At 37.7% G+C, this 27,951-nt stretch overlaps 1 protein-coding gene across 1 annotated transcript; it reads right to left on the reverse strand.

Annotated features, from left to right (window-relative positions):
* Positions 1–417: 417 nt before the first annotated feature.
* Positions 418–20,343, reverse strand: LOC148359625 (LON peptidase N-terminal domain and RING finger protein 3-like). Its single transcript, XM_088343288.1, has 12 exons — positions 19,655–20,343; positions 12,466–12,584; positions 12,208–12,330; positions 11,075–11,191; positions 9,923–10,124; positions 9,760–9,844; positions 9,573–9,687; positions 8,215–8,336; positions 5,959–6,117; positions 5,726–5,888; positions 5,497–5,646; positions 418–3,146 (listed from the first exon to the last, which is right to left on the reverse strand). The coding sequence occupies exons 1-12, from the start codon at positions 20,286–20,288 to the stop codon at positions 2,964–2,966; spliced, it is 2,172 nt and encodes a 723-aa protein (XP_088199414.1). The 5' UTR covers positions 20,289–20,343; the 3' UTR covers positions 418–2,963.
* Between the last annotated feature and the right edge of the window lie 7,608 nt (positions 20,344–27,951).

Consider the following 27,951-nt stretch of genomic DNA (forward strand, 5'->3'; position numbering starts at 1 on the left):
TTGGCAAGCTGTTTGGATTTATTTTCATTTTGTTTCTGTCGCATTTTATGTTAGTTTTGCCGGAGATCAAAGCCAGGAGAGAAAGCTTACCACGCGTTGTGAGTCATCATTTTATTCATATTTAGTTTATTTTGTCTTTTACTAGCATATTTGGTATTGGAGTAATCCAAAAGTAATTAAAAGTAATCCAGTTAAAGTAACCCTACCCAACCCCGAGGATAGGTTACTAACGTAGGCTAAATGATAAAGCATAATACTGACAAAATAGGCTAGAAATTTGGCATCGACATGTTTTTACCGATCTTACCCACCTGAAAAAACAAAGTCTGGATCTGGGCCCCGGGCCAAACTGAGTTTGACATGCTTGCGCTGAATAATACACCATGTCCTTTAAAAGACAGATTTTTTTGAGGAGAGTGGCATTGCTTTCAGTTTATTACAACATTGTCCGTTTAATAAGCACAAGGACATTTATTAAGACTCTCACTGCAGCAACAGTCTTTAAGCATTCAGTTTACTTGACAGTCAAACCGAAGCAATTGATGTTATAACAATGTCGATGGAAGCCTTCGTGTTTCTTTTTCTTTCGTTTTGTTTTTTGCAGTTAAGTTCTTTGAACCACTCAATGGAGGCATTCATTCTTTTAGAAAAGTGCTTATATCTGACTCACCAGTACACAAAAAGAAGCTACAGGAGGTCCTTTGCTTGTTACAAAGTTCATTCAAATCCTTCATCGTTTCTTGTTGGTGACAATGTCCTTGTTTTCTCCAAAAATCCAGTACTGATCTACTTTTTTTATTGATTAAATTAATGCCACATGATCAACTTAAATAGTACAATTCTTCATTTTGGAGAATAAGAACACACTCTTAAAACACTTGGGTTCAAATTAACCCAAAGTTTGAGTCAAAAATGGACCAACCCAATACTGAACAACACAAAACGACCCAATTATTTGAGTTGTTTTAAACAAAATGACAGAGTTTAGTGTAAAACAAACCAATGTTGTTTTCTTTATTTTAAACAAAATTATCTTTATTGCAATTTTAGGGTACATGATTTTTTGAGGGGGTTGTTTCCGCAAAACAACTCAGGACGTTGGGTCAAATCAACCGAATTATTGGGTTGGTCCGTTTTTCACCAATTAATGGAATTAGTCAAAGATGCCCTTCACATCATTTAGGGATCACCACAATACGGCACACATTCTAACACATTTCAGTTCGTATACAGGAGGAAAAAGTCCAACTTAAGGCACTAGAACTTCTATAAATAGAAGATAATTGATTTTGATTCAGGGACTATAGTGATTTTCGCCAATACCTATTGTATAATTCCTTAGAATTATTGAGCATAATATACATATGTTTACAGACATTTCTACGCTGCAGCTGGAATTACAGTTAACTGAAAGCATTCCCTTTTTGGCCTATCCCTATTATATAATCTATTCGAAGAATTTAATTTCAATACAAACGTATTCTTATTCATGATTTTCTGTACTATGCTGCACAAATAACAAACGTTAGAGAAGCATTGGTCTGTCAGACATACAAAATGAGGTGACTGAAAATGTGACATCTTGGTACGTTTGCATAATGCAGATATACAGCCAGAGAAATTCACTTTATATCACTGTAAATTTAGATTTAGCCATTTAAATGCAAATTTCCCACCTGTCCTAAATCCAGGCAACAATCAACAAGGCATTACCATTTTTTCCCCATAAATATTTGTGGAATACGGGAACTCAAATACTATTCATCGCCAATACCTTAATGGACTTATTTACGGTGGAAGCACAAAAAAAAATACGAAATGTTCTGACGATCGACTGTAATCTACGTCATTTGACTTTTGCTGTTCGATCCGGAGGCTTTTATTTTGTAGGGGTAGGTATGAGCGTGTTTCGATAAATGTAAACAAAGTCAGTGCTTGTATAAATAGTGAAAAAAATAAATAAAAAGAAAAAGCACAATGCCATTTCATAGAAAAACAAGGGTAAAACAAACAGATCAACTCAAAAGAGACAAAAAGCAGTTTACGAATGAGCAAAAATCACACAATTTGTTGTGTGGAGTACAACCATTTTGTTTTAAAGCTTCAATTAGCTCAGTCGTTCAAATCAATATTCCTTTAATTGATTTAAGTATTATTGGTCTTTCACTGAATTTATAAGTACACTTGAATAGAGTGCTTTCGAAATCTAATGGACCACAGGGTTTCCCACAGTGATTCATAAGCCTGGTAGTCCGCCAAGTCTTTTTTTAGTATCGCAATATTTATCTTATCGCAATCCTTCTTCCGACTTCTAGCCTTAAGTACCAGGCTTGGTAAAGCTTCTCAGAGAAACCCTAGAACAGCACCCAGTATTTCTGTATCTGCCGCCTTCCTCTTCCATTCGTACAATGGATGAATCGACTGAAAACGAAAACACTTTATGATGCTACTTACGTTTGCTTGCTTTCCTTAAAGACAGGCTAATAATCTCATAACGACCTTTACATACATACAGTATATACATATATTAATGTCTTTTTTTTTACTTTGCTGCTGTTCTACAGGCAATTCACACTGAGGAAGAACGTAAAATATATTGCTTTTTTCGCATTTTGGTGCAAAATCTCCCATCAGAAGCACGGAGAACGAAGACTGAGGAGTGCAATGCAGAAAGGCCAACAAAGTTGTGCGCATTAGCGTCGTGTGAAATGTTATGAAGAATTGAGATTGAAATAACAAAATATACCTTTAAACCCCAAAAGTTCAGTCTTAACATTGCAAGTGGGAAATGAAAAGGAAATGAAAAGCAGGTGGTGTAAGGAGCCCTCGAATAAATGGAAGTTGAAGATAATGCAGATTGTGCTACAACAGGGAAGGCGCCATCAAACCTACGCAAAGTCTAAAATGGAAGAACGACGAGGTAAGCAGATTATGGGCTAAATTGAGCGGCAGGGTGGGCAAAACTAGGGCCTGTGGCCAATAGCGTGCCCCCGATGTCTGTTGCGGGACATAAAGAGTAGAACTTTGCGGATGCCGCTCAGGCGGTCTTTGAGGGATGTGATGGCGAGGAAAGGCAGTTGGGCTCGGCCCTCCAGTGGAAGAACGGCGAGTAACCACCAACACCAGGATGGACCATTCGGGCTGGACTGAAGAAGAAAACAAGGATTTGGGGTGAGAAACTTGTGCTACATTTGACATTTACAGTTATCATTGTTCAAGTACAGTGATACCTCTTCATACAAGCTTAATTTGTTCCAGGATCGTGCGCGTAGCTCAAATTATTCATGTGGTGAGTGAACTTTCCTCGATATGAAATAATTAAAAACTATTTGGCTCATCTCTCAAAAGCACCAAAGATAACCCTTTATAGCTATATAACACATTCCTGATCAGTAAAATCCCATTCAAATAGAAATTAACCCTCTGACCGTCAATTATTAAATCCTCCGTGGCAATTATTAAAAATATAATATAAATTTAAATCAAAGTAGTTCTCGAAAACACCCACAAAGTGGGAGCATTTTCCCACAATGGTATCTCGCAAAGATCCACATTAAAAAGTGGTCGGCGGCGCCCTCTGTTGGCTGCGGCTGCATCGGCTCGCTACAACGGGTCAGGTGCAACGACATTTCGTTCTGTGTACATTGTTACACAGAATGACAATACAAGGAAATTATTATTATTATTATTATTTGGCAACAGACTAATCACAGGCAAGACATGACATGCTTATTAATAAGTAATGGATTTTGTAAACCATTTTTTTGTTATCTGTAAGCAATTAAAAACATTTGAATCCTTTGAACATTACTTTATTAGTTTTGATTGTCAAAAGGGCAAATCATTGGTGTAGAGAAGGGTCATATATGATGTGTGTCTCTGTCTCCAGGAATTGCTCCACCATTTACCACACAGGCCAAAAATGAGTTGATATATGGACAACCGAGAGAGCAAGACTCCAAAATGTTTTTGTATATATTAATAACCGATCATTTTTGGAGTTTATGTTGTCTGACAATGTATTCAGTTTCAGTCTGTACTTCATTATAATCGGGAAAATCCAAGTACGTTTTTTGTTTTGTTTTTCATTTTAAACAGCTATTCCCGTGTCTTAACACATAGTTATGGTAGATATTGCCAGATATTGAAAGTTTGGGTTGTTCTGAAAAGAAAAAGGCCAAAAGTAATAACTCATAACATGATTTCTGACTCCTTTATGGACAAAATAACCACAACATTTTCAGGCGGCCTGTATGATACTTGGTCAATAAAGGATTAAACATAAAACATACAGTAATAAGAAAAATAGGATGATAATAACGAAATAAAATGCGAGTTTATAATGAGTGTCGGCGTAACAGAGGTTTATACGTGGTACGGGCTTTCAACCCATACATTTTCCATGAATTTTATATGCTTTTTGATCATTTCAAATTGTGTACGCCGTATTATATTTTTGTATGAGAGATAATAAATAAAATAAACTGAAGTCATCTTGCCCAGTTCGACTCTAATCTGGATCGTCTTGGTCACTGGTAGTGAATGACAAAACACCGTAGATTGCTAATGGTGTCGCAATACATAAGCAAATGTTATCCTTAATCAAACATTTTACTGCAAGTGGATAAAAGATTAGAGAGACGCTAATGGTAATTGCTTGTGTTGTTCATTTGTGAAATAAAACAAACATGTTTACACAATTTATCATTGTTTTTATTCTACATAGTCTGCCTTGTTGTGATTGTAGGGTTTATTATAGCTCAATAAAAATGATTTGCAATCATTAATTAGTAGAGTAATTGGCAGAGGTTGACGGGTATAAGACTACTTACTGTACACTTAAAATTAAAGTGTATCTTTAAATGAATGACCACACAATTGATTTACAGCAGAAAAATATCCCAACGGAGTAGTTTGCATGCGCAAACTGGACACATGGATGCAAACTGGACCAGCTGATGCTGTTGGTGAGCAGTCAGGAGTGGTCTCTAGTGGTAGCTTCTAGGACTGAACTTTAACTGGATTTCCTTTCGTACAGCGAGCAAGAGTTTTGTTGCAAATTTCATGTATGAAGATGACGTATAAAGAGGTACCACTCTTAACAATTTGAGATTAAATAGCCTATAAACTTTTTTTAAGATTTCAGATTTCATTTTGGTGTAACAATGGCTGATGCTGAGCTTAGGTTTGAACAAAATGTGTTAATTTGTTTTGGCTATTATACCTTACTTTTTAATTAAATTGAATTCTCTTTATTGTCATCAATATAAACATTGTGAAACATTGTATGCGATGGGATGAGACATCGCACTCCAGCGAAAACATGTTACAAATACTTTAAAGAGAAGAAACTATTAGTATAAATAGCCCAAAAATATTTACAACATAGTGATTAGAAAATGGCCCAAGTTATAATAATATTGCAATGAAAAAGAATAGTGCATTGTAACAATAGTTATTATTATTTGCTATTACATGCTTGAGATTTCCCCTTACCTGAAGTTCGGTATCTTTCTCGGGTATCGGTCCAAAGTGCCCTTCGATACGTTCTTTCTGTTCCGTTTTAAGGGAGTTGACCCAAACAAGAGCTTGGTCGTATACTGTGTCATGTAAAGATTGCAGCTCTCCTACTGCCAAGCCTTCCACCTGCAAGGATTTCAACAATTCATCGTGAGTGTCCTCCAGCCATTCAAAAACCTTTTTTTCTGGTCGGCTCTTTACTGACCTTGACGTCCTCCAGGTATTCGATGTCGGCCGTGTTGTATCCGTCTCTCTCGCTGTGTTGGATAACCTTAAACCTCCTCCTACCGATGGTGTCCACAACCGAGCGCCCATCCGAGAAGAAGGTCACGTCGCGGATTTCCAACAGGCATCCGTAGTCTGCGAACCTGGAAGAAAAAGAAGAGCATTACTTTCAAGTTCTCTGGGAAGCAACGTGGGAGTAACGGCCTCACGTACCCCTTGAGGTCGTCCCCCAGACACATGCCGAAGCAGTTGGTTCCGGTCTCCATGCAGCGGCGGATCATCAATCTGTAGCAGGGCTCGAAGATATGAAGCGGGCAGGGCACGGTGGGGAAGGCCATGGTGCACACGAAGATAGGCACGTTCTTGTTCAGGCTGAAAAGAGAAAACAAGAGGGTCAGTCCCTCATGGTCAGATTTAAAATCCTCTTTCAGTGCAGAGTCAATAAATAATGTTACATAAACCTTAACCTTCCAGAAATAGAAAGGAATAAAAGTATTAATAGCTTTATAGGACTTAAGGATGTGCGAATACCAGTTATCATATCAGCGCAGATACCCCTAGTTCTCGTGACCATGTTTGATACATTTTAGCGCAGGGGTCAGAAACATATGGTTCAAGAGCCAAAGGGGGCTATTTTCTGGCTCTGATATCAAATACACTGTTTTAATGCATTTAGGCAAAGATTGCAGCACTGTGTTTCTACCACTAGCAGCAGGAGCGCTGTAGCACTTTTCTACCTTCAAGGCTGGTAAGAAAAAATATCAAGTTTATTAGCAAATAGGATGCATCAGAATGAAGAGTGGCAAATGTGGCGTCCGCCTTCTAGCATTATCTGGATTTTTCAAGTGTCTAGTTTGCCCAAGTCATGAAAAAATGACGAAGGATCAATAACAAGCTTGAGGACTTTTTGGATGAATTTTTGTAGATATCAAACATGTTGAAGATTCACATTTATAAAACAGAATGGAGAATAAATTATGACCACTTAATTCCTTAGGTTAGAACTGTGACCATACGTATCCTTCTTGTTTGCAGTATTTAATGACATTTTTACAAAATAACTCACACCTTATTTTGAAATCATTTTTCACAAACAGTCAAATAATCGTCAACTATATTAAGTCCCTTAAAACGACGTACAGGCTTACAGACAGCTTTTCTCCTAGGGCCATCACCCTCCTAGATGAGCGCACACAACTGTGAAAACATCTTACGACTTATTTTGGGGGTTTTCTGTTGCAGCTGCAGAAAACTGAAAATACCTTCTGTTGCTGGTAAATGTATTGCACTTCTTTTGAATGCACTATTCTTTTTCTGTTATTATAACTTAGGCCAGTCTCTTAGCACTACAATGTAAATAGTTTTTGCCAATTTATCCCGACAGGCTTTTCTCTTTAAAGTTATTATAACATGATTTACCCTGGAGTGGCATGTATAATCTTGTTGCATACAATGTTTTACAATCTTAGTATCAGTGACATTAAAGACAATGCAATTGAATTCAATATTTGCCTTTTTTCTCCTGCCTGACTAGTCGGGAACCACCAGGCTACGGATCAGTACTGGGCCGCAGAGAAAGAAGTTTGCCTTCTTTTTATGCTTATACAGTATTTATACACAAATTCTTTTCACCCAAAATAAATCTTCAAAGTAGAGTTGGGCATTTTACTGAGCTTGTACATCACTGTAATCAAGCAAATGATTGATCAGTTGACAAATATCGTACCTAATATCTATTTTGCTCAGTAGTGGCTGCAACGGTAACTGAACCTGGATGGTGGCAGTGAGATCAGTGCAACGCAACCACTGGGCCACTAGGACTGTAAATAACAAAGGAAAACGCATTAGAGTTTATCTCATTATCATACTATTTTCACTTGCAGTGTCATGTTGTACAACTTTATAATGGATCACCATGGGAAAGAGTTCTGCCACAACCACGTTGTACAACGTGGTACTGTGAGTAAAAATTGTGTGATCAAGAGATACAATCTGATGCCTTTTCTGGTGTCATCCAAATCCCTAGTCGTCTGGTAATTACACATTGGACTTGGGGTTATGGTTTTTATTATTATTAATATTATTTCTAATGTTAGTTTTTTTTTTAGCCGAGCCCTTGAGAATAACGTCAGTGGTACAGAAATGTTTGCGGACCACTGGCCGGACTGATTCATCATTGACAACTAACTGACCTCTGGCAATAAAATATCTGTTGAAAATTACAGCCCTGCAAAATAAGACATAAGCTTATTGATTATTAATAGATTTTATCAGCTCAGGACCGTTCCCGGTGTCACTTGACATTCCCATACTTGTGAGGTCAGTGTGTCAGACGAGCTACAGTAGGGCAGTAGGTCAAATCGTAACAAGCGTTATGTAAGCCGAGCAGCGAGGGAGGGGCCAAGGAAGAGAGTACTTAGAAATATTTGAACCAAATTCCTGTCATCTGGAATCCCATAGCCAACTTACTTGGAAAGCTCGGCCATCTCCTCGTCGTGAATTTTCTGTCTTTCCATCAGCTCGGACGGGAGATACCTGGCTATGATTTTTTCCATTAATGCGGTCTTGCAGTATGTTCTTTGGACAAGGTACTGTGGAGAGAACGAGAGTGAGTAGGAGATTTGTCGGAATGACTGCCAACAAGGGGCAGTGTGTTATATTTGACCACTAGATGTGACTGTATGGTAATATGGATCCGAAAATGAGTGATAAAAAGCACAAGGAAAATACAAAATACGGAGACTCAAAGTGGCAATACCAAACCATTTTTGGTCTACATTTTTTGCCCAGTCTTTTGCAAGGTTTTGGGTACCCTTAGCAGCAGGAGGGGGGACAATTATGTCAGCTCCCTGTAGGTGAGCCTCATGTTATATAAAATAAATACAAATTTCTCAAAGTATTAGCATTGGAAAAAAATATTGTTTATATGGTAGTTAATGTATTTTTGCTTATTATTCAAATCAATATTGCTTATTTGATGAATGAAGGTTTTTTTTACCATTAGGAGACACTAAATAATACACATTGTCCCTTTAAATTTTATTATGCCATCACTATCAACAATTACACCAGGTTACATTGATATAGACAGCAATTTATATTCTGTCAGTATTTTCATAGATTTGAGGAAGGGTTTTCACAACAAATCACAATATACGTACTTCTTCAAAAGTTACAGAAAATACAAGGAACTGATCATGGGTAAAGCCATATGTCTCAAATATATCTCATTACGGACAGATTGGTAACAGCAATTCAAGTCCTATGAGCATCAGCTGGGGAGTCCCTCAAGCATCTGTGTTAGGACCTTTATTGTTTTTATTGTATATAAATGACTTGAGTAATTATCATGAAATTTAAAATATATACTATTTGCTGATGACACTACTATATGAGGCTCGGGTGCAAACCTACAGGAATTGGAGGCAGAAATGACTGTAGAACTTAACTTTGTTTGGTCATTTTTCATTGTGGGATAAGGTTCTGTTTTCTTGTATTGATAGTGAATATGTTTTCCCTGCAAGGAAAAAAATGTAACAAGGGTAGGCTCTTAGAAGCCTCGGCTTCAACTCTTTGGGTTTAGGTATTCTCTTACTGTATTGCACAGCTGTTTTTTTGAGCAAAGTTTGTGGTTTCCTTTTGTAGTTTAATGATGGATGTGTTTTTTCTGTGCTGTGCCTACATTTAAAAAAAATAACACACAAAAATCTAAATCTAATTGGCTAAAGCAAATAAAAGTCTCTTTTAGCTTTTCAAGGCAGTTTTGTCAGGTTTGTAATTGAAAAAAAAATATTTGACAGTGCTTAGCAAAGCAGAAGCTAACATACCTCTGAAAGCTCTTCTTTGCAAAGGGGACACCTCGAATTGTGGTCCAGGCATCTCTTGAGACACTGGAGACAGAAAGTGTGGCCGCAAGGTGTCGTCACCGGTTCGTACAGTAACCTGAGTACAAAAGGGCTGTCAGCATGTTTTTATTCCGTGTTTTTATGGTTCTAAATGTGTTGAGCACCTTACCTCATGCAAAGAGAACATTCAAGATCGCTTGGGTCCAAAAGGCTCCCGACTGCAGAGCCACACGTACCGTTTGCCTCTGCTGACTCTGAAATTCAAGACGCGAGTTTCAGTACTTGAAATGTTAGGGGTGCGTTATCAGTTTTTTAATAATGTTTGTCCTAACCAGATTTCAGTCTTTTGATGGCATGATTCTTCTCTTCCTTCTCCATTTCTCGCTCTTCATCTGTGATACTTCGCTTCCGTTTGTGAAGAAGACAACAGTCCGTTTTCCCTTCTTCTTGAACTCTATCGCTATTCAAGGTTCCATCCGCTCGAGTGCCAGAAGATGCGCTTAATTTCAAAGACATTGGAATTTGGCCGAAGAGCTGCGAAAAGGGGGAGGATTTTTAGTACCATAATATGAGGCATAACAAGCAACCGAACAAAAAAAAATATAAGTGTATATGTGAGTCAATACTGTGTAAGCAAATACAAATGTAAAAAAAAATGTCCTTCCTGTGCGGCCCGATACCAATCGACCCAGGGACTGCTCCCGGTCCTCGGACCTTGGTTGCCGACCACTGCTCTATGTAAGCCTCATGTTACATGAAATAAATACAAATTTCTTAACCTACAAGTACTTTTAAAAAACGCACACCTATATAATACATGTATTTTTACCTAACAATCGAATCAATTATGTTTTTGATTAATGAATTAAAAAAATTTACCACTAGGAGGCACTAAATAATACGCAATATCTGTTTAAAAAAGGTACTACAGTATGGATAAAAAATGATGTTTCGGTCCCAATCTTATCCCGAGTGTCGCTTTGTGGCCCCCCTCCTCCATAAAAATCTATTTTTTATAAAACATTGTGGAAATTCAAATGATGTCATTGTTATTCGTAATATTATTCTAGAGGTGTGTTTTTTTCTTTACTTACTTGCTTTTTGTAATGTATCATGCAAAAGAAAACACTTTGAATTTTGATTTTTTTTGCAGCATATCTATGAATTAAGCGCTGTAAAAGAGGCATAATATGTTACTTTGATTTCATTCAGTGTTACAAAATCAATTTGATGTAATGGTCTATTGATAAACTAATTCAAAATGAAACTAACATGTACATTTAAATGTACATAAAATGTACACACACACACATTCATATATATATATATATATGTATATATATATATAATTATTTTTGGTTTGTTTTTTTTTTCATTTTCCCAGCCGCTTTGACAATTTTTAACTCGATGCAACTCACATCTCAAAAAGGTTGCCCCACCTGAGCTACAAGAGCTCTCAATTTTCTCAAAAACAATTGTTTTACCTGTGAAGTTCCATTGATGCTGTTCTTCATGCGCCCTCTAGGGGACACAATGTTGAGGAAGCTCAACATGTGTTCGGGCACTTGGTCTCTCACGGGAGCCAAGAGGTCGCCAAGTAGCTGAGGATGAAATGATCACAAAACAAATATTAAAAAATAAGATTACATACCAATAAATACAAACATAGATTTGTGAATTGGCGAAGAAGATCTTTATTTTTTAAATATGTGAGCTCATAAACAGTAACAACTTCAGTTTACCAAAAAAAAAGAATTGGGTTCAAAATAACTACATTAGGGTCAAAAGGTGCCCCTTACCCACTACTTGGGCTAGTTTGACCAAGCTTTCTTAGTAATTTGGACAAAATGAAGAGAAAAAAATGCCTCCTGACCTCAGAACTGTGCCGCACATGCGCTAACCACTGCTCTGCCGTGCTGCCCCCATTCTTTATCATTTTTTGAAAAAATGAAAGAACTTTTTGTGTAATCTTTTTTTTGTCTTAGGATAAAACCATCCCCCCAAAAACATCCTGAGAATGGGATCATTTTGTTTGAGTTTATATACATTTATATACTTTCTTAAAAAATATTTTTTCAAGATTTGGAAGGTTTGAATTAAAAAATATCTTTTTTGTATCAATCTTTTTTATTTGAATAAACTTTTCTTATTTTTTTAGGATAAAACCTTCCTTAGAATGTGTCATACTTACTAAACACCCCTCTCCCCCAAAAATGGGTCATTTTGTTTTGAATTTCTAACAATGTATACATTTTTTTTAAAACCCAGTCCAGGTTTTGTTCAAAAGAACCAAAAATTTAGATATATTAGAAGAAAAACATTAATGTAATAATTTATCGAAGATTTTCTAATAAAATCGCTTCTTGAGAAATGTGATTTCTTTTTCAATAAAACCGACCAAAAAAAATAGTTTATCATTTTAAATAATCCCCCAAAAACTGAAACATTTTGTTTCTCAAAAAATTAAATTACTATACAAAAAACAGCAAAAGAGACACTTAATCGATCACAGGAATAATGGTCTCCATTTTGGAGCCAATTTGTTGTGTTTCTTGAATATTGAATCTAAATATACTATTTAATGTAGTGTAAGTGACCAAAATCAAAGCCCAACTACCTTGTTGGCTTCATTCCTGGCCAGTCGGCAGTCAGGCTCGATGGAAAGACATTGCAGATATTCCCTCAGCGCTTCTTCAGTCCTGCCTAGCGACACCAGAGCTTGAGCCTTACGAACATGACCCTGGAGGCGGGCGGCAGGAAATGGATCAGAAAACAATTCAAAGGAACTTTTGATTGCGATTGAGTCGTTAATTGGGACATCTGTGGCCCTTAATGGCACTGAACGTTTGAGGATGCGGCTGTTTTCAGGTCGTACCTTTGACCAGAGCGGCATGAGACTGCAGGCCATCTCGGCGTCCTTCAGAGCCTTCTCGTAGTGTTTGAGGCTGGAGTAGATCTGGGAGCGGTTACTGAACAGGATGTGGTCTGAGGGTGCTAAAAAGTACAATAAAAAATATCTTAGTTGGAATTTTAATGATTAATAAAAAAAAGTGAAAATACATCTCGAATAGAAAGCTGTCATAAAGCCCCTTTGTGTTGTATATAGCAACCACTAGAGTCTTAAAAGTAGTTCATTTGTTTTAATCAGCATGTTCAACAAACGGCCCGTGGGCTGGATCCAGCCCGTTGGATGATATAATCCGGCCCGCCTTAAATTTCTGAGTATGTCAAAAAAAAGAAGCAAGTCTCTAGGTCAAGGTGCCCGCTAGCAGCTGGGTGCCCCCTAAGGACAGTTGAAGTACCCACGGGCCTGTTTTGAAAATAGCTCGCCCGTCCCGGGTTATTGTGATTTTCTAGTAAAATTATTCTTTTATTGGTTGACTAAGTCTATCAACCCAATTTTTTAATAATCAACATAGTAATAACACAATAAGTTGTTTTTGAAATTCAAATAAATAAAAACCATTTCATGGGCTTCATGGACAAAAAATCCATTAAAGTATTGCTAATTACTTTTAAGCATTTAAATCAAGAGAGGAAAAAGAGAATCAATATGTGTAATAAAAAAAAATCATCGTTTTATTTGTTTTACAGGAAATACAACAGACTAAATTCCGATTCAACGCATTAATAAAGCGATCGAGCAGAAAATGTGCAGTTATAAAAGATTATTTTACTTAATACCTAATATTTGTTTCAGTGCCGATACCTATTTGGCTAACTTCTTAGCTTTGTCGCTAGCCACCTTACTAACTTTTTAGATATTTAGCAAGCTATCTAGCAAGCATTTTATTTTTTTCTGCATGCTATCTAGCTGAGCCTTGCATATGAAGGTGGCCAAGTCCTGTAATTCAGGCATCTTCAACTTTTTCCCCCAGCTGTTTCCTTCTCTAGCCACTCACGATAGCTACTTGGCTGCATGATATCGCTTTCTGCTAGCTGTTCTTGTTAGCTTGCTCTGTTTTAGAAAAGCTTGTTTTATCCCTTAGTGTTAATACATGGAGTTCAGTGTTTCAGGGTCCAGACGCTTGACAAATTCTGCCGCGCTCTTGCAATCTTTTACTGACGTTTTAAGTAGGTTCAGATGCTACCCGTTAATATATCATCTCATCTCACGCAAGAAATTATGAAAATTAATCTTCCGAACTTTGCAAAGTGGTATCCTTCGGTTGCCAAAAGTGTGTGGATTTCAAATACACATGCTCCAGGCTAAGCTACAGCGACCTTTAATGGTGAAGTATTACACACTGTCACGATAAAGCCATAAATATTGAGTTTCAATGAAATGATCCAATTCTAATTTATATTCTCCAACTGAGTATCAGCATTTTTTTTCTCAGATGTGAAAATGGATCAACATACCAAAATAAAGAATGTTTTAAGTTAATCTATAATATCAAAAAGGGATATGAAGGAGCGTTACATGCGGGTTCTTTAGTTACGTAAGCGAATTTGAGATGGATATGGCTCCGTATTACAAAACACTTGCCTTACGAAACCATGTATTGCTATCAAGGTCACCTACTTTCCATGTTTCATAACTACTATAACTCATGCAAATGTTATATTTATCTCAAATAAAGAAGTGAGTTAGCCTACAGAATTAGGTTATAAGAACCCAAACCCTGCCAACAGTGAACTTTTTCTCTGTCTTTGGAAGTCTTTAGTTGTCAGTAGCATTGAAAGTGTTCAAAGAAAATATTTTTTTAAAAAAAGAGGTTGTGAACGTGAACATGCTAATTAAAATTTTACATGGACTGGTCGTGTGTGCTTTAAAACACCAACTTCCGCGGATTCCCTGAGGGCGCGCCGATGTCTCGTGAAAAAAACGTTTCCACGTGTGACCTACTTTTAAGTAGGGATGGCTGAATACTTCCAACAGGTACTATACTAGGCCAAAACATGCCAAGTTCCTCTAGTATAACTATGCACAGAATTCTGATTCATTTTGTATTTGTGTAATATTAAATAAGGAGTAGAAAACACTGGCCAATTACTGACATTTACAGCGCTCAATTGGGAAGTATTATTGCAAGTATTGATGGCTGATATTGGCATTACCATGCAGATACTTTAAAATAGGAGCTCGGAGCTAGAATCAGGTATGTATGGTGCAATGGTCATTCTATACCACATGTTTTTAGACACCGCTAGTCAACTATTTTCTTGTCATCGATACCAGACTAACACATGCTGATTACTGGTTTTGACGTAACTGTCATTCAGCGCTCTCTTGGGAAGTATTTTTTGGAAGAACCAATATCTGATATTGTCATCAACATGCCAAAACCTTGAAATAGTAGCTCAGATTGATTCTTACATCTAGAATTAGGGGTGTTTGGTACAAGAGTTGATCAATACTACATTTTTTCAAACGGACACAGATAGTCAACTATTTTCTAGTCATCGATACAAGGCAAACACATGCCGATGACTGGCTTTCATTGCTTTCATTTAGCGCTCACCTGGTAAGTATCATTGTCTGATATCGGCATTAATATGCCGATACCTTAAAATAGGATCTCATATTAATACACCTAGAATTAGGGATGTCTGGTACATGGAATGATTGGTACTACATTTTTTCAGACGGACACAGATAGTCAACTATTTTCTAGTCATAGATAAAAAGCAAACACATGCTGACTACTGGCAATGACATTGCTTTCATTCAGCGCTCAACTGGTAAGTATTACTGCAAGTATCATTGTCTGATATTGGTATTAAAATGCCGATACCTTAAAGTAAGGGCTCATATACTTACACTTAAAATTGGGATGTCTGGTACAAGGGTTAATCGATACTACATTTTTTCAAAAGTTACCAATACTCAATTATTTTCTGGTTATCAAAAACAAACTATAAAACAACAAAAACAATAAATTCATTCCTCTCCAAAAAGATACATCTAAATTCCAGCATCACACTTTTCTTGAAATTCCATATAATTGGTGATGATATGATACTCCTGTAAATTCTAACTTTAGTTTATGATTGTTAAACAGACACTAAAGGGCTGTTGTGCATATTACTATCGCGGGTACTATTAACTTAAAATAAGCCTGGTATCTGCTCTGAAACAAATATTGGGTATTAAGTATCGATATTCTTACTGTACATCCCTATATTACGCCATTTTGTTAATGTATAGCTCATCTCGCATATTTACTGATTCTGACATTAGGACTATTAGATATCACTGTAATCTTTGAAATATCTAACTTAATCTGTTGATTTTAGGAAAATACTACAGAGCCAGCTATAACATTTACCCCCAAATCTTAATTATATAATCACATTTTGTCACTTAATTCCTGAATGTGCCACCGTCACAAAAGGGGGGCCAATACGTATAGACCAGGCATGTTAACAATCCACAATGTTCGATGATTTAATCTGTCCCACCATAAATTTCAGAGTATTTCAAAAAAGAAGCGGGTCTCCCAGACATTTCTATCAAAAGTTATGATTGTTTAAATAAATGCAAACTAAATGCTCTCTTGGCCACTAGAAAGCAGTTTTGAGTTTGTATAGTGTGGTGAGTTGGTTCAGGTATAAAACTGCATTCACTCTTCTTTGACTTGAAAAGCGCTATATAAATGCAGACCATTTACCATTTACTCTACTGTTATAATAAACCAGGTAACACATTCAATGCCAAACATGAAAATATTTTCCCCCAATGTTTGTGAATAATGAGTTCGGAAAAGAGCCCAAGTCATCCATAATTTTAATATGTAGGGTAAATTATTAATGTAGGCTGAAGGATAAAGCATCATACTGAAAAACAAATCAAACATTTGGAGTTGACTTTTTATTTACTGATCCGGCTTACCTGAAAACAGAACAGATATATGTTGTCTATGTTGGGAGTACTAGTATCTTCAAATAAGATTGACCTGGTATTGATACTTAGTAACCACAGTACACTCACCACTGAAATTATGTGTAAAATAATACAAAAAAACAAGCAAAGAATACAAGGAGGGAAATATCTGTGAGTCCTCTTTTTATTGTGTGGAACAAGTAAGACTGTTGATTCGATAATGCCTTGTATATTATATTCCTCACTCTGAAATGAAAGCTAAAACAAAGCCTTTAATTGAACTGTGCAGTTCCCGCAGCCTGTATGGAGGAAACAAGGTTGGTCTAGAGAGCATTCCCGTCTATGACCTGCATTTATACCCTTGACCTACATTTCTGTCATTCTCCCATTACACAACGAAAGCGCCAATGGAGGCGTAGCCGCCGCTTACGCAATGTTTGGCCCACTGGCCCAGCCAACTCTCAGCTTGTTATCCAACACGTGGAGACGCAGCGCCGTGCAACTCACATCAACACGCGTGCACAAAAGACTTTCAGTAGGTCACACATATTGCAGGATTTAGCATTGCAGTCTACAGCATACATGAATGTATGCTCGGTTGGTCACCTATCACTGATGACCGACTGTACGTGCACTGACTGATATCAGTTATGAAGATATTAAGTAACACCCGCAGTGGAAGAATTCTGGGACATTTTAAAGTGTTAATGCAAGTAATTGAATTGAATATTTTAATTGATGGTTCACATGACTTCGTTTAAGCATAAGACTAACCTATGAAAGCAGATCATTCATTCATTCGATGACTCGTGAGTTGCTTACACTAAATGTTTATTATTTGGGGTGATAATTTGTTGAATAAAAAATTGAATATATATATGTATTGGAGTCCATCCTTTATAGTGAATAGTATTGTACTGAAACTGGTATAGTCATGACGAAATAATGGGATCACACATCTCTTAATCTTAATTTATTTTCTCTTTTAACGATATTTGCCCATATTACTAGTTTAATATAGGAAAAATAATACTAACAATTAGTAACACTATCTCACAAAGTCCAAAGTAGATATATTTCTTTTTTGAGAATTTTTAAAACAAACATAAAAAAAAAATCTTTGAAAAAAATGAGCTGAGTTGATAAGTTTCACTAAACAGAAAGTATAAATATAGTATCAATTTTAATGAATATTTTTTTCTTTTTTCATAAGGTAAACAACTTAAAAATGTGTGCAAGGAGGAAAAATAATAAACACTCAATTTGAAATGCACTTTTAAATAAAACTGAAAATTCCAGTGACAAGCAGTCAAGGCAGGCAGGGGAGCCCAGGCATCACCCGTCATCATTGAAATATTAAATTTATTCAGTGGTAATTTTTCTAAATCGTTTATACAGTGGTCCCCAACCTTTCCTGTACCATGGACCGGTTTACCGTCTGACTATATTCTTTCCAGTCTGGACAGAGATCGGTATTTAACATGTTTGTACTTTTTTCCAAAATCAACAATAACAATTATAACAATGATTCATAGATCTCTTTACCACCAGATTGTCGGGACACCACTTCCTGTGGTGTGTCTTAAGCGGGTATAGCCTAATGGCGCCCATCACAATAAAAAAAAACAACAATGGCATTCCTGATTAAAAAAAAAATGAATACCCTTAAATCCACTGTCTAATCATGTGCAATATTCAGTATGTTGTGCATTGCTTGCTGTACTGCTAACGTAGGGATTTCATGTATCCCCAAACTGCATTGACTCGTGGTCGTTGGCTGAAGTGGACCATTATCCCCGCTGATTGGGTGTAAGTACAGACATTTCGTTTGATTCATCCCTCACTGTATGTGTTCCGGACGGTTTCCTTGCTTCCAATGTCACAATTGCACTCCCTGACAGGCAACTGAGTTCACCCATGCAAACCATGCTGATTTTAAAACAAACGCATCGCCTCAAACCCCAGGTATGGTGTGACTGAAGCAGGATGAGTTAAAACATTAGCATACCTGTCAACCTGTACGTTTATGCATTTTAAGACGTGTACGACGTACAAGAAAATCTGTACGGAAAAACACAAATTTGTCAATTATGGGTACTATCCGGTATACACCGACTATCACGAAACGGCAAACCAATCAAGTCAAACGAGTTCGCCGCGGTAGCCTCTATCTCTGTATCGTTTTTTTCCTTAGCAAACGAAGCGAGTGGTTTGATGGTAATGTACGCATTCGTCTGCCGATATAGTGCCTAATTTCGACTCCCCTGCAAAATCCTCCCCCCCTCACGTGAACGCGCATTCTGCTGCGCTTCCGACAATAGGAATCGTATTCTATATAATAAGCTTATTAAAACAATAAAGCTATTGTCGGAAGCGCAGCAGAACTCGAGTTCACGTGAGGGGGGGGAGGATTTTGCAGGGGAGTCGAAATTAGGCACTACACATCAATGGTTGATATTGTAGTTTGGTTTACAAAATAGAAATTTAAAGTGTTATTAATGGATATTTTAGCAACGCTGATAACAATTGTTCTTTTTTTTTTTTATTAAGAGTATCTACAGAATGATATAATGAAACACTTGTACAATATAACATGTTCTTATCTCATTAGCTCCACAACTTATCCTCAGTACGGTCGCCGGGGTGCTGAAGCCCATCCCAGCAATCATCAGGCAGTGGGCAGGGGACACCCTGAACTGGTTGCCATCCCATCGCAGGACACACAGGGACAGACAATTCGCACGCTCATTCACACCTAGGTTACAATTTGGACCGACCAATCCACCTGGAATGCATGTCTTTGGAATGTGGGAGGAAACCCACATAAGCACGGGGAGAACATACAAACTCCGCACAGGAAGTCCGGTAGCTGGATTTGAACCTACACAGGAGGTTCCCAAGACCTTAGAACTGTGCCGCACACGCGCTAGCCACTGCGCTGCCGTGCTGCCAACATGACATGTTAAACTACATAAATAAACACGTTTGGAAAAAAAATATGGTGTAAGATTTTTTTTGTATTTTGTAAGGGAAAATACGACAGTTTGCAAGGGCATGGAGCCGTGGAGGTTGACAGGTATGCATTAGAAAGAAAAAAATAGGTTAAAAAAAAAAGAAGTTATTATTGCTTCTGTGTGGTCCGGTACTATACGACTTACGACCTAGTACCGGTCCGCAGTCCGGTAGTTGCGGACCACTGGTTTAGTGCACACTCAACTTAGTAGAAAAAAAAACTTACAGATCAGGATGGCTTGGTTGTACTTCTCCAGAGCAGCTTCCACCTTCTTCTCCGAGTAGAGGCCGTTGCCCTCCCTCCGCAGCCGACCAGCCCGGTACACCCTCGGGAAGCACTTTGCCAGCAGGTTGCTGAGCACCACGTTGACCCGGTAACCGTGGCCGGCCACCGCGCAACTCAGACGGCACTCCCTGCACACCAACTCCTTCTCTCTCCGGTCCCTTTCCAGACACTTTTTACAGAAACAGTGACCGCACGTCAAAGTGACGGGTTCGAACAGGGAGCTCAGGCAGATCCGGCAGGAGAAGTCCGCGGCACCGGGGAAGCATCCCGCCGCCACGGCGTCCTCCCCGGTGCCGTCCAACCTGGTTATGGAAGTCAAATAATCGAGGAGGTTGGCTAGTTTCGCGGGGCTCAGTCTCTCCATCTCGGCGGCTCGCCGGTACGACGCGAACGCCTCGGTGAATTTGCCCGCAAAAGCGAGCGCGTCAGCCCGCTTAATAGTCAGCTCTAGTCGGCTGTCCGGGTCGCCGGGAGCCGCCAGCTGGTACTCGTAAATCTCCGCGGCCAGGTCGAAGTTTTTCGCCCGGAAAGCTTCGGCGGCAAGTTGCAGCATGCTTTCGCTCTCTGTGCCCATGACGGAACTCGGGAGCCGTGTGGCGCATCGTACGCACAAGGAAGCACTGGCGAGGGAAGCCGACAAACGCTGGTGTCATTTAGGGATGAGTCGTTCGTGAACGAAGCGGCGCCGTTCGCAATATAAATCGGGTGATGCATGGGCTCCCCTGCCTACCTTGACTGCTTGTCACTGGAACTTTCAGTTTTATTTCAAAGTGCATTTCAAATTGAGTGTTTATTATTTTTCCTCCTTGCACACATTTTTAAGTTGTTTACCTTGTGAAATAAGAAAAAATAATCATTAAAATTGGTACTGTATTTATACTTTCTGTTTAGTGATTAGAGGTTGAGCACTTTTGGGGGTGCTGAGCACCCGCATCAGGGTTGGCCCGCCAAATCAAAATGGCCTAATACAATCAAGATCTCATCTCATCTCATTAGCTGCACCGCTTATCCTCAGTAGGGTCGCGGGGGTGCTGGAGCCCATCCCAGCAATCATCGGGCAGTGGGCAGGGGACACCCTGAACTGGTTGCCAGCCAATCGCAGGACACACAGGGACAGACAACTCACTCGCTCATTCACACCTGGGGACAATTTGGACCGGCCAATCCACCCGAAATGCATGTCTTTGGAGGGAACCCACGCAAGCACGGGGAGAACATACAAACTCTGCACAGGAAGTCCGGTTGCTGGATTTGAACCCACACAGGAGGTTGCCAAGACCTTAGAACTGTGCCTGCACACGCTCTAACCACTGCGCCGCCGTACACAATCAAGATTTACATATAATTAAAAATATAGTACTCTGAATAAAACATATTTTTTTGCAACTTTGTTCACATCGCGTCTTTGTATGCCTGCAAAAAAAACACTACAAAATTATTACAAGACTAAATATCAAATGTAGTGTTTAAAAACAGGGTCTGACATATAATATTGTCTTTGTTTCGATTTAAGAAAATACTCCAGAAATACTACAATAACACAACTACAATAATATTAAAAAAATACAGGTATGGAAATACTACTACAGAAATACTACAAAAATGAAACAACCAAAATATGAAAAGAAACGACCAAAAGGCAATTAAAAATTTTAATATATAATAAATTAAAAACAAAATTTGACCAAGAAATGAAAAAATATGATAAGAAACAAGCAAAAACAAATAACTAAAACCTGCACAAAACTGTCCATAATATGAACAAAAAATGTTCAAAAATACCAAGAAAAATATAACAGAACCAAAATATGGCAAGAAGCAACCCAAAAACAAACAAGATTGTCCAAAAAGTGGAAAAAATATAGTTGAGAAATGACCAAAATATGAGAAGACATGACTAAAAAATAAACACAAAACAGCAAAAAAAATGCACACAAATTACCAAACAACAAACAAAAATTTACAAAAAAAGAAGGAACAAAAATTTAACAGGAAACAAGCAAAATATGACAAGAAACAACCAAAAAACATCAAAACATTGTCCGAAATACAGACAAAACTAAGAAATGACCAAACTATGATAAGAAATAAGCAAAAAGACACACCAGAAAACCCCACAAAACTGACCAAAGAAATTGTCCAAAAAGTGAACAATTTTTTACTGACAAATAATATATAAAAAGAAACGACCCAAAACAAACTCAAAAACAGCCAAAAAAAATGCACATGACCTACCAAACAACAAATAAAAAACTACCAAAGAATGATCAATATTGAACAGGAAACAACCAAAATATGTAATGAAAGGACCAAATAAACAACCAAAATATGTCCAAAATACAAACAGAAATTAACCAAGAAACGACCAAAAACAAACTCAAAAACATCCAAAAAATGCACATAACCTACCACACAACAAACAAAAATGTACTAAAGAATGATCAAAATTGAACAGGAAACAACCAAAATATGTCATTAAACGACCAAATAAACAACCAAAATATGTCCAAAATACAAACAAAAATTAACCAAGAAACGACCAAAAACAAACTCAAAAACATCCAAAAAATGCACACAACCTACCACACAACAAACAAAAATATAGTAAAGAATGATCAAAATTGAACAGGAAACAACCAAAATATGTCATGAAACGACCAAATAAACAACCAAAATATGTCCAAAATACAAACAAAAATTAACCAAGAAACGACCAAAAACAAACTCAAAAACATCCAAAAAATGCACACAACCTACCCCACAACAAACAAAAATGTACTAAAGAATGATCAAAATTGAACAGGACACAACCAAAATATGTAATGAAACGACCAAATAAACAACCAAAATATGCCCAAAATACAAACAAAAATTCACCAAGAAATAACGAAAAACAAACTCATAAAGAGCCAAAAAAAATGCGCACAACCTACCAAACAACAAACAAAAATTTCTTAAGGAACGATCAAAATTGAACAGAAAACAACTAAAATATGTCCAAAATACAAAGAAACAACCACAATATGAAAAAAACGACCCAAAAAAACAGCCAAAATACAGCAAAAAGACGCACAAAACTGATCAAAAAATAAATAAATATCAAAATAGTCCAGCACAGGAAACGACCTAAATATAAAAAGAAATGATCCCCCAAAAAATTGAAGAAAATTTTAAAAACAAAACAAAAATTACAGTAAGGATGAACAAAAAATGGCAGTAAACGACCAAAATATGTCAAAAAAGAACAATTGTCAAGGAAAAAACGTGTTGAAATTGTCAAAAGAAAATAGTCCCTCGTTTAAATTTGTAGTTGACTTTAACATTTTTGAAGATATAAAATCTTAAAAATATTTTGTATTTTATTCTTTAGTAAATCTGCAAATATTCTAATTCACGTTTCCTGTGTTTTTCAGGGATCACGTGTTTCACTCTTTTTTTAAAAACTTTATTTCCCTGATTTATTTTCTCTATTTTCCCTTTTTTCTTCTTTTATTTTTTTTTAATTCAGTTTTATGATTTTATTTTGTCAGCTTAATATCCCCTATTTTTAAGTCATTTCGTGTATAATCTTACGTAATTCGTGATGTATTAGTGCATCAAAAACAGTCGTTTAGGAGCCGAAAGAGCCGGGACTTTTATAGTGAGCCGAGCCAAAAAAGCCGAGTCTTTGAAAAAAGCCGTAATTCCCATCACTGGTCTCATTCAACAGAGCGATGAAAGCTGAAAAAAAACAGTTACGTAAAAGTTATGTCACGTGACGCCGATCGGGGGCTCTCATTGGCTGAAAATCAGTTACAAAACAAGTGGCCATGTAACGCGGGCGCAGTCGCTCTGACCTGTATTTTTGACTCACTGGTTGGGTCATGTAACAAATGTCCATAATCCAAATGAATTTACTGCGACAATTCTTTGCTGTACATCCTTCACAAGCCGTATAATATTGATTTCAGTGAATTCTTCCTTCAAGCCAAGAAAAAAACAATCTTTTAAATATAGGTCACTTGGACGTTTATCATTGACTTACTTAAATAACCTAAGAAGTTATTTGTGTCGGGCTTATTCATGCCTTTTCAATCATCATGAGGTATTACCTCTTTTTTAACCCATAATGTATATAGGCCGATGCAAAACTTAAGTGTATATGAAAAAGAGAAAAAAATCCTTATTATTATTTCCACATGGCATGTGTACAATGCAAATGTCTCCAGGCGCAAAGTATTCGTGCCTATCTATCCTAAAATTCGTTTTTATCTTAGATTTCTCATCATAATATACAGTGGGTATTATTAATCGGCTCTTAGTGCTAAAAAAAAAAACTTAACATACACACCCCGGAAAAGTGTGATATGTTTTTCAATGAATCATAAAAGAGCATCAGAACATGAAACAAATACATGTCAAAATTAGATAAACGCACAATCAAGCATAAAACAATAGGCACATAATATAAAAAAAAAACAAAGAATAAGGGAAATAATAAAAATATCCAGTGTTCCAACTGATCCAATGATGTCTGCTTTGATTCAAATATTGTGGCGGTCAGAAAGCTATTACAGCCATATTTTATTACCAGATCACACAAATCATTCCCCTTTTCGTACGTTTCTATTACCTCTGGCTTTTTTTCAATTGCCAGAAAAAGTATCTTCCTCTTCTTTTCTCCTTGTCCACTTTTCTGCTTGTCTTTTGTGGGGTCAATTGTGAATGATAGCTCTTTGGTGCAGTACCATACAGTAGACCAGACCTGGGCACTCCGGTCCTGGAGGGCCGTATGTTCTGCATGATTTTTGAGGTTTCTCTGATCCAATACAGGTGATTCCAATCACCAGTATCGTTAACGAGCACTTGCTAGCTTGCTAACGAGGTTATAATTTGTATCACCTGAGTTAAAGAAGAGCAAACTTCAAAATCTGGCAGGACGTATGGCCCTCCAGGACCGGAGTGCCCAGGTCTGCAGTAGACTGTTTACAGAGCGGGAAGGGGACACGAAGAGTATGTCGGGATTCAATTATACGCACTCGTTTGCCAGGTGTTTACAGAGCAGATAGGGGACACAAAGCGTATGCAGGGATTCACGCATCTGCATCCGTTGCCAGGTAGAACTCTGGGTACAGCGTCACAAGCGCATACTGTACTGTATTTCTGACTTTGTATCCTGAAACGCATTTGTAAGTAAAAGCAATATTTTCCCATTCAGGTACTTTGTAAAGTGAAACTTTTGTATGTAGAGACATTTGTAAGTAGAGGTACCACTGTATATATATATATATATATATAACCAGCCATTATCTGCACCGCTTATCCTCAGTATGGTCGCGGGGGTGCTGGAGCCCATCTTCGGGCAGTGGGCAGGGGACACCCTGAACTGGTTGCCAGTTTTTGTCTGTCCACCCAGCAAAGGGGGATGGAGATTAGATATGACCACCATCTTTCACAGTCAGTCAGGTAGGTTAACCTAAATGTGAAAATTGCCACCCCAAAAAATAAAAAAATAGCTGACTTAGTTCTTTTGGTTTAATTGACTCAAATCTTTTAATCAGAATTACATTCCACCTTCCCAGGGCCAGAATGACTTTGAATATCAACAGCATTTTATAATTCTGGAGTAGGTCTTTCTCTTTGGGTTTGCCATTCTCATTTGCCAAAGACCCTGCCAAAACCTAATGGTCCTGAACAACCTAGTTCACTATTGTATTGTACACCAACAATTGTTGCATTTTTTTACCTCTGCGTTACTTCTTCTTTAAGAGAGTGTTGTTTTTGGCATTACATTGTTTTCAATTTATTGTTTTTCAATCTAATTAAATTATAAAAAATATATATTTCAGTTTTGGGAATAATAGAAAATTGCTTAGTAATACAAAGAAGTAAATTCAGCCCACTTTTGCTAAAATAGAAACTAAGGGCTACTTACTGTGCTTGAATGATATTGGCTTCTTTCATTTAATTTTATGAAGATTTATACGCAATAAATGTATCTTTTTTGCGTGTTAAAATTTGAACATAACCTACAGAGCCATAAGAAAATATTGCTTTATTTATCCGATAGATTGGAATACAGTTGCTAGGTTTTAAGTTTGTTCATTTAGGTTTACTAGACTAGTGTTTTCTTAATTGGTGGGTCAGGACTAAAATGTGGTTCACGGACCCATTTTCAATGGGTCAGAGGCCTTTGCCTTGGTAAAATAATACTAAGAAGAAGAAAAAGTGAGACAATTACACTCCTTAACAGTAGATGGCAATAATGTTCTGCTCAATCTGTTCTACCTTTTGAGTCAACCGGAGCGTTTGAGAGGGCATACATTTTATTTTATTGTGATTTTATTTCCCTTTTCTTTCCCAAGAAAGTTAATAAGGGGAAGGAAAAGTGGTAAACAGTGACAACAACAATCAAGTCGATGAAGGCAACAATTGCGAAATATAAAAATGGTGTCAAAGCGGCGCCGCCGCGAGCAGCAGCCTTTCCGGCAGCGGCCTTTCCAGCAGCTCCGTGTTATTTCGCACTTTTTTTGATTTATTGTTTTAAGTCTCTGCTTCTATCTTCTGTGTTTTTCGTCCCGTTTGACAACTACACTTTGAATTACTTTCTATCCTATCGTTATAGGTTTTAACCCACAAAAATGCGTTTATTCAGGGAATCAACTCCTTCCCTTGAAGAATTCTTGTGCCGGCGTGATGAAGGGGCCCCATCGTGGATGGAGAGCCAGAGCTAGCTAAGCGGCTAGCTGCGTTACAAGTCTTCGGTACCATCCGTAATCATGGTAAATGTGGACTTTCTACCAATAAGACCGACGAACTGGCTTTGCTGGTGAAAAACATCAAAGCGTACAGGGAGTGAAGTTTGCTGTGTTTTACGGAAACGTCTAGCATCCCGGACGCTAACGCGGAGCTACCGGAGCTATCCGGAGCTACCCGGCTTCAGCGCTGTTAGACAGAGACACGAAAGCCTGCGGGAAGCGGAGAGGAGGTGGACTCGCTAACACGAGGTGGTGTATCCCTGGGCACAAAGATTTCACTCTGCTGCAGGGACGTCGAACTTTTGGACTAGAGTGTGACGTCATCCACTCCGCTGTGTCTAAACTACAACAAAGCACCCCGAGGGCATCCTGTTAATCTGTTAATAAACAACAAAGGAGACTGCTGGAAGTGTGAATTTCCCTATGGGTATGAATAAAGTATCCATCTATCTATATATCTATCTATCTATCAGTGTCTGCAATTGAAGATCCTCTTGATCAGCATTGCTTTGTGCCAGGTGGCACTATTTCTCGCAGTTTGACAAAGAAGCGGTTTGATAATCTGCGAGCTGCTTGTGTGATTACGTGTCGGGATGGTCCGAAGTAAGGCCGCTCATAATATAGGTCGGCCGGTCTAGCCTGTGAACTCAATCCTTACCGTAGACACAAAGACACAAACTAAGGCACCTAAGTCACTTTAAAAGACACAAGTGAGGGGACAAATGCGTTCCCTTATGCAAGCATGGCAATGCAGAGCGTAACTTCAGAGTTTCTCAGTCACACATCTGACAAATCCTCAAATAAATCAGACAAATTGGTCTGGTTGAAATATAAATGCTGCATGTTGATATTAAGGTACAGTGGATGAAAAAAATTGGCAATGAGGCATTCAATTTACTCAATTATAGAAGTGAATATTTTAAAAGTATACCGTTTCTATCAATGACATGCTGTCAGGAAACGCAGGCTGTGCCTCACCTGTCATGGATATATAGTCAAGTCATGTATAGCCCTTGATCACAAAGAGTCTCAAAGGGCTGCATGAAATGAAAAATATATGAAATGGTTATATTTATTCAGTGTTAAACTTCTCATTCAACTTTATAATTTTGGGATTTTTCTTTTTCCATAGCTGAATTTTTACATTATATATATTACCGGTAATACAATTAGTATGTAACCTACTACTGTGCTGAGCACGTTTGCAGATGCAGAGTGAGGCACGCAATTCTCTTGCCTCAGGGCAGAGGGCGATAGAGAGACCAAGAATTTAGAATTGTAGCACACCTCAGCCCCTATGAATAGATTTAGTGATAGTATTAGCAAGTCACAAAAGAACCAAACCTCATGAATGTTTTGTGCAACAAAAAACAATCTGTTCAAATCACTCTATCAGAGAAAAATCAGAGTTGTAGAAATAACTGGAAACTCAAGAGATGCATGACATTATGTTCTTCACAAGTGTATGTAAACTTTTGACAACAACTGTAAACCTTATAT

The sequence above is a fragment of the Urocampus carinirostris genome, chromosome 9 (genome assembly GCF_059441175.1).
Source record: "Urocampus carinirostris isolate Australia breed hairy pipefish chromosome 9, RoL_Ucar_1.0, whole genome shotgun sequence".
Lineage (NCBI taxonomy): Eukaryota > Metazoa > Chordata > Actinopteri > Syngnathiformes > Syngnathidae > Urocampus > Urocampus carinirostris.

Excerpts from the sequence above, each read along its gene's own strand:
- LOC148359625 (XM_088343288.1), bottom strand. The coding sequence starts at position 20,288 with ATGGGCACAGAGAGCGAAAGCATGCTGCAACTTGCCGCCGAAGCTTTC. Across the intron at positions 12,585-19,654 it reads CAACCAAGCCATCCTGATCT|CACCCTCAGACCACATCCTG; the intron begins GTAAGTTTTTTT and ends TGTACTTTTTAG. Across the intron at positions 8,337-9,572 it reads GCAAAGAAGAGCTTTCAGAG|TACCTTGTCCAAAGAACATA; the intron begins GTATGTTAGCTT and ends TTCTCTCCACAG.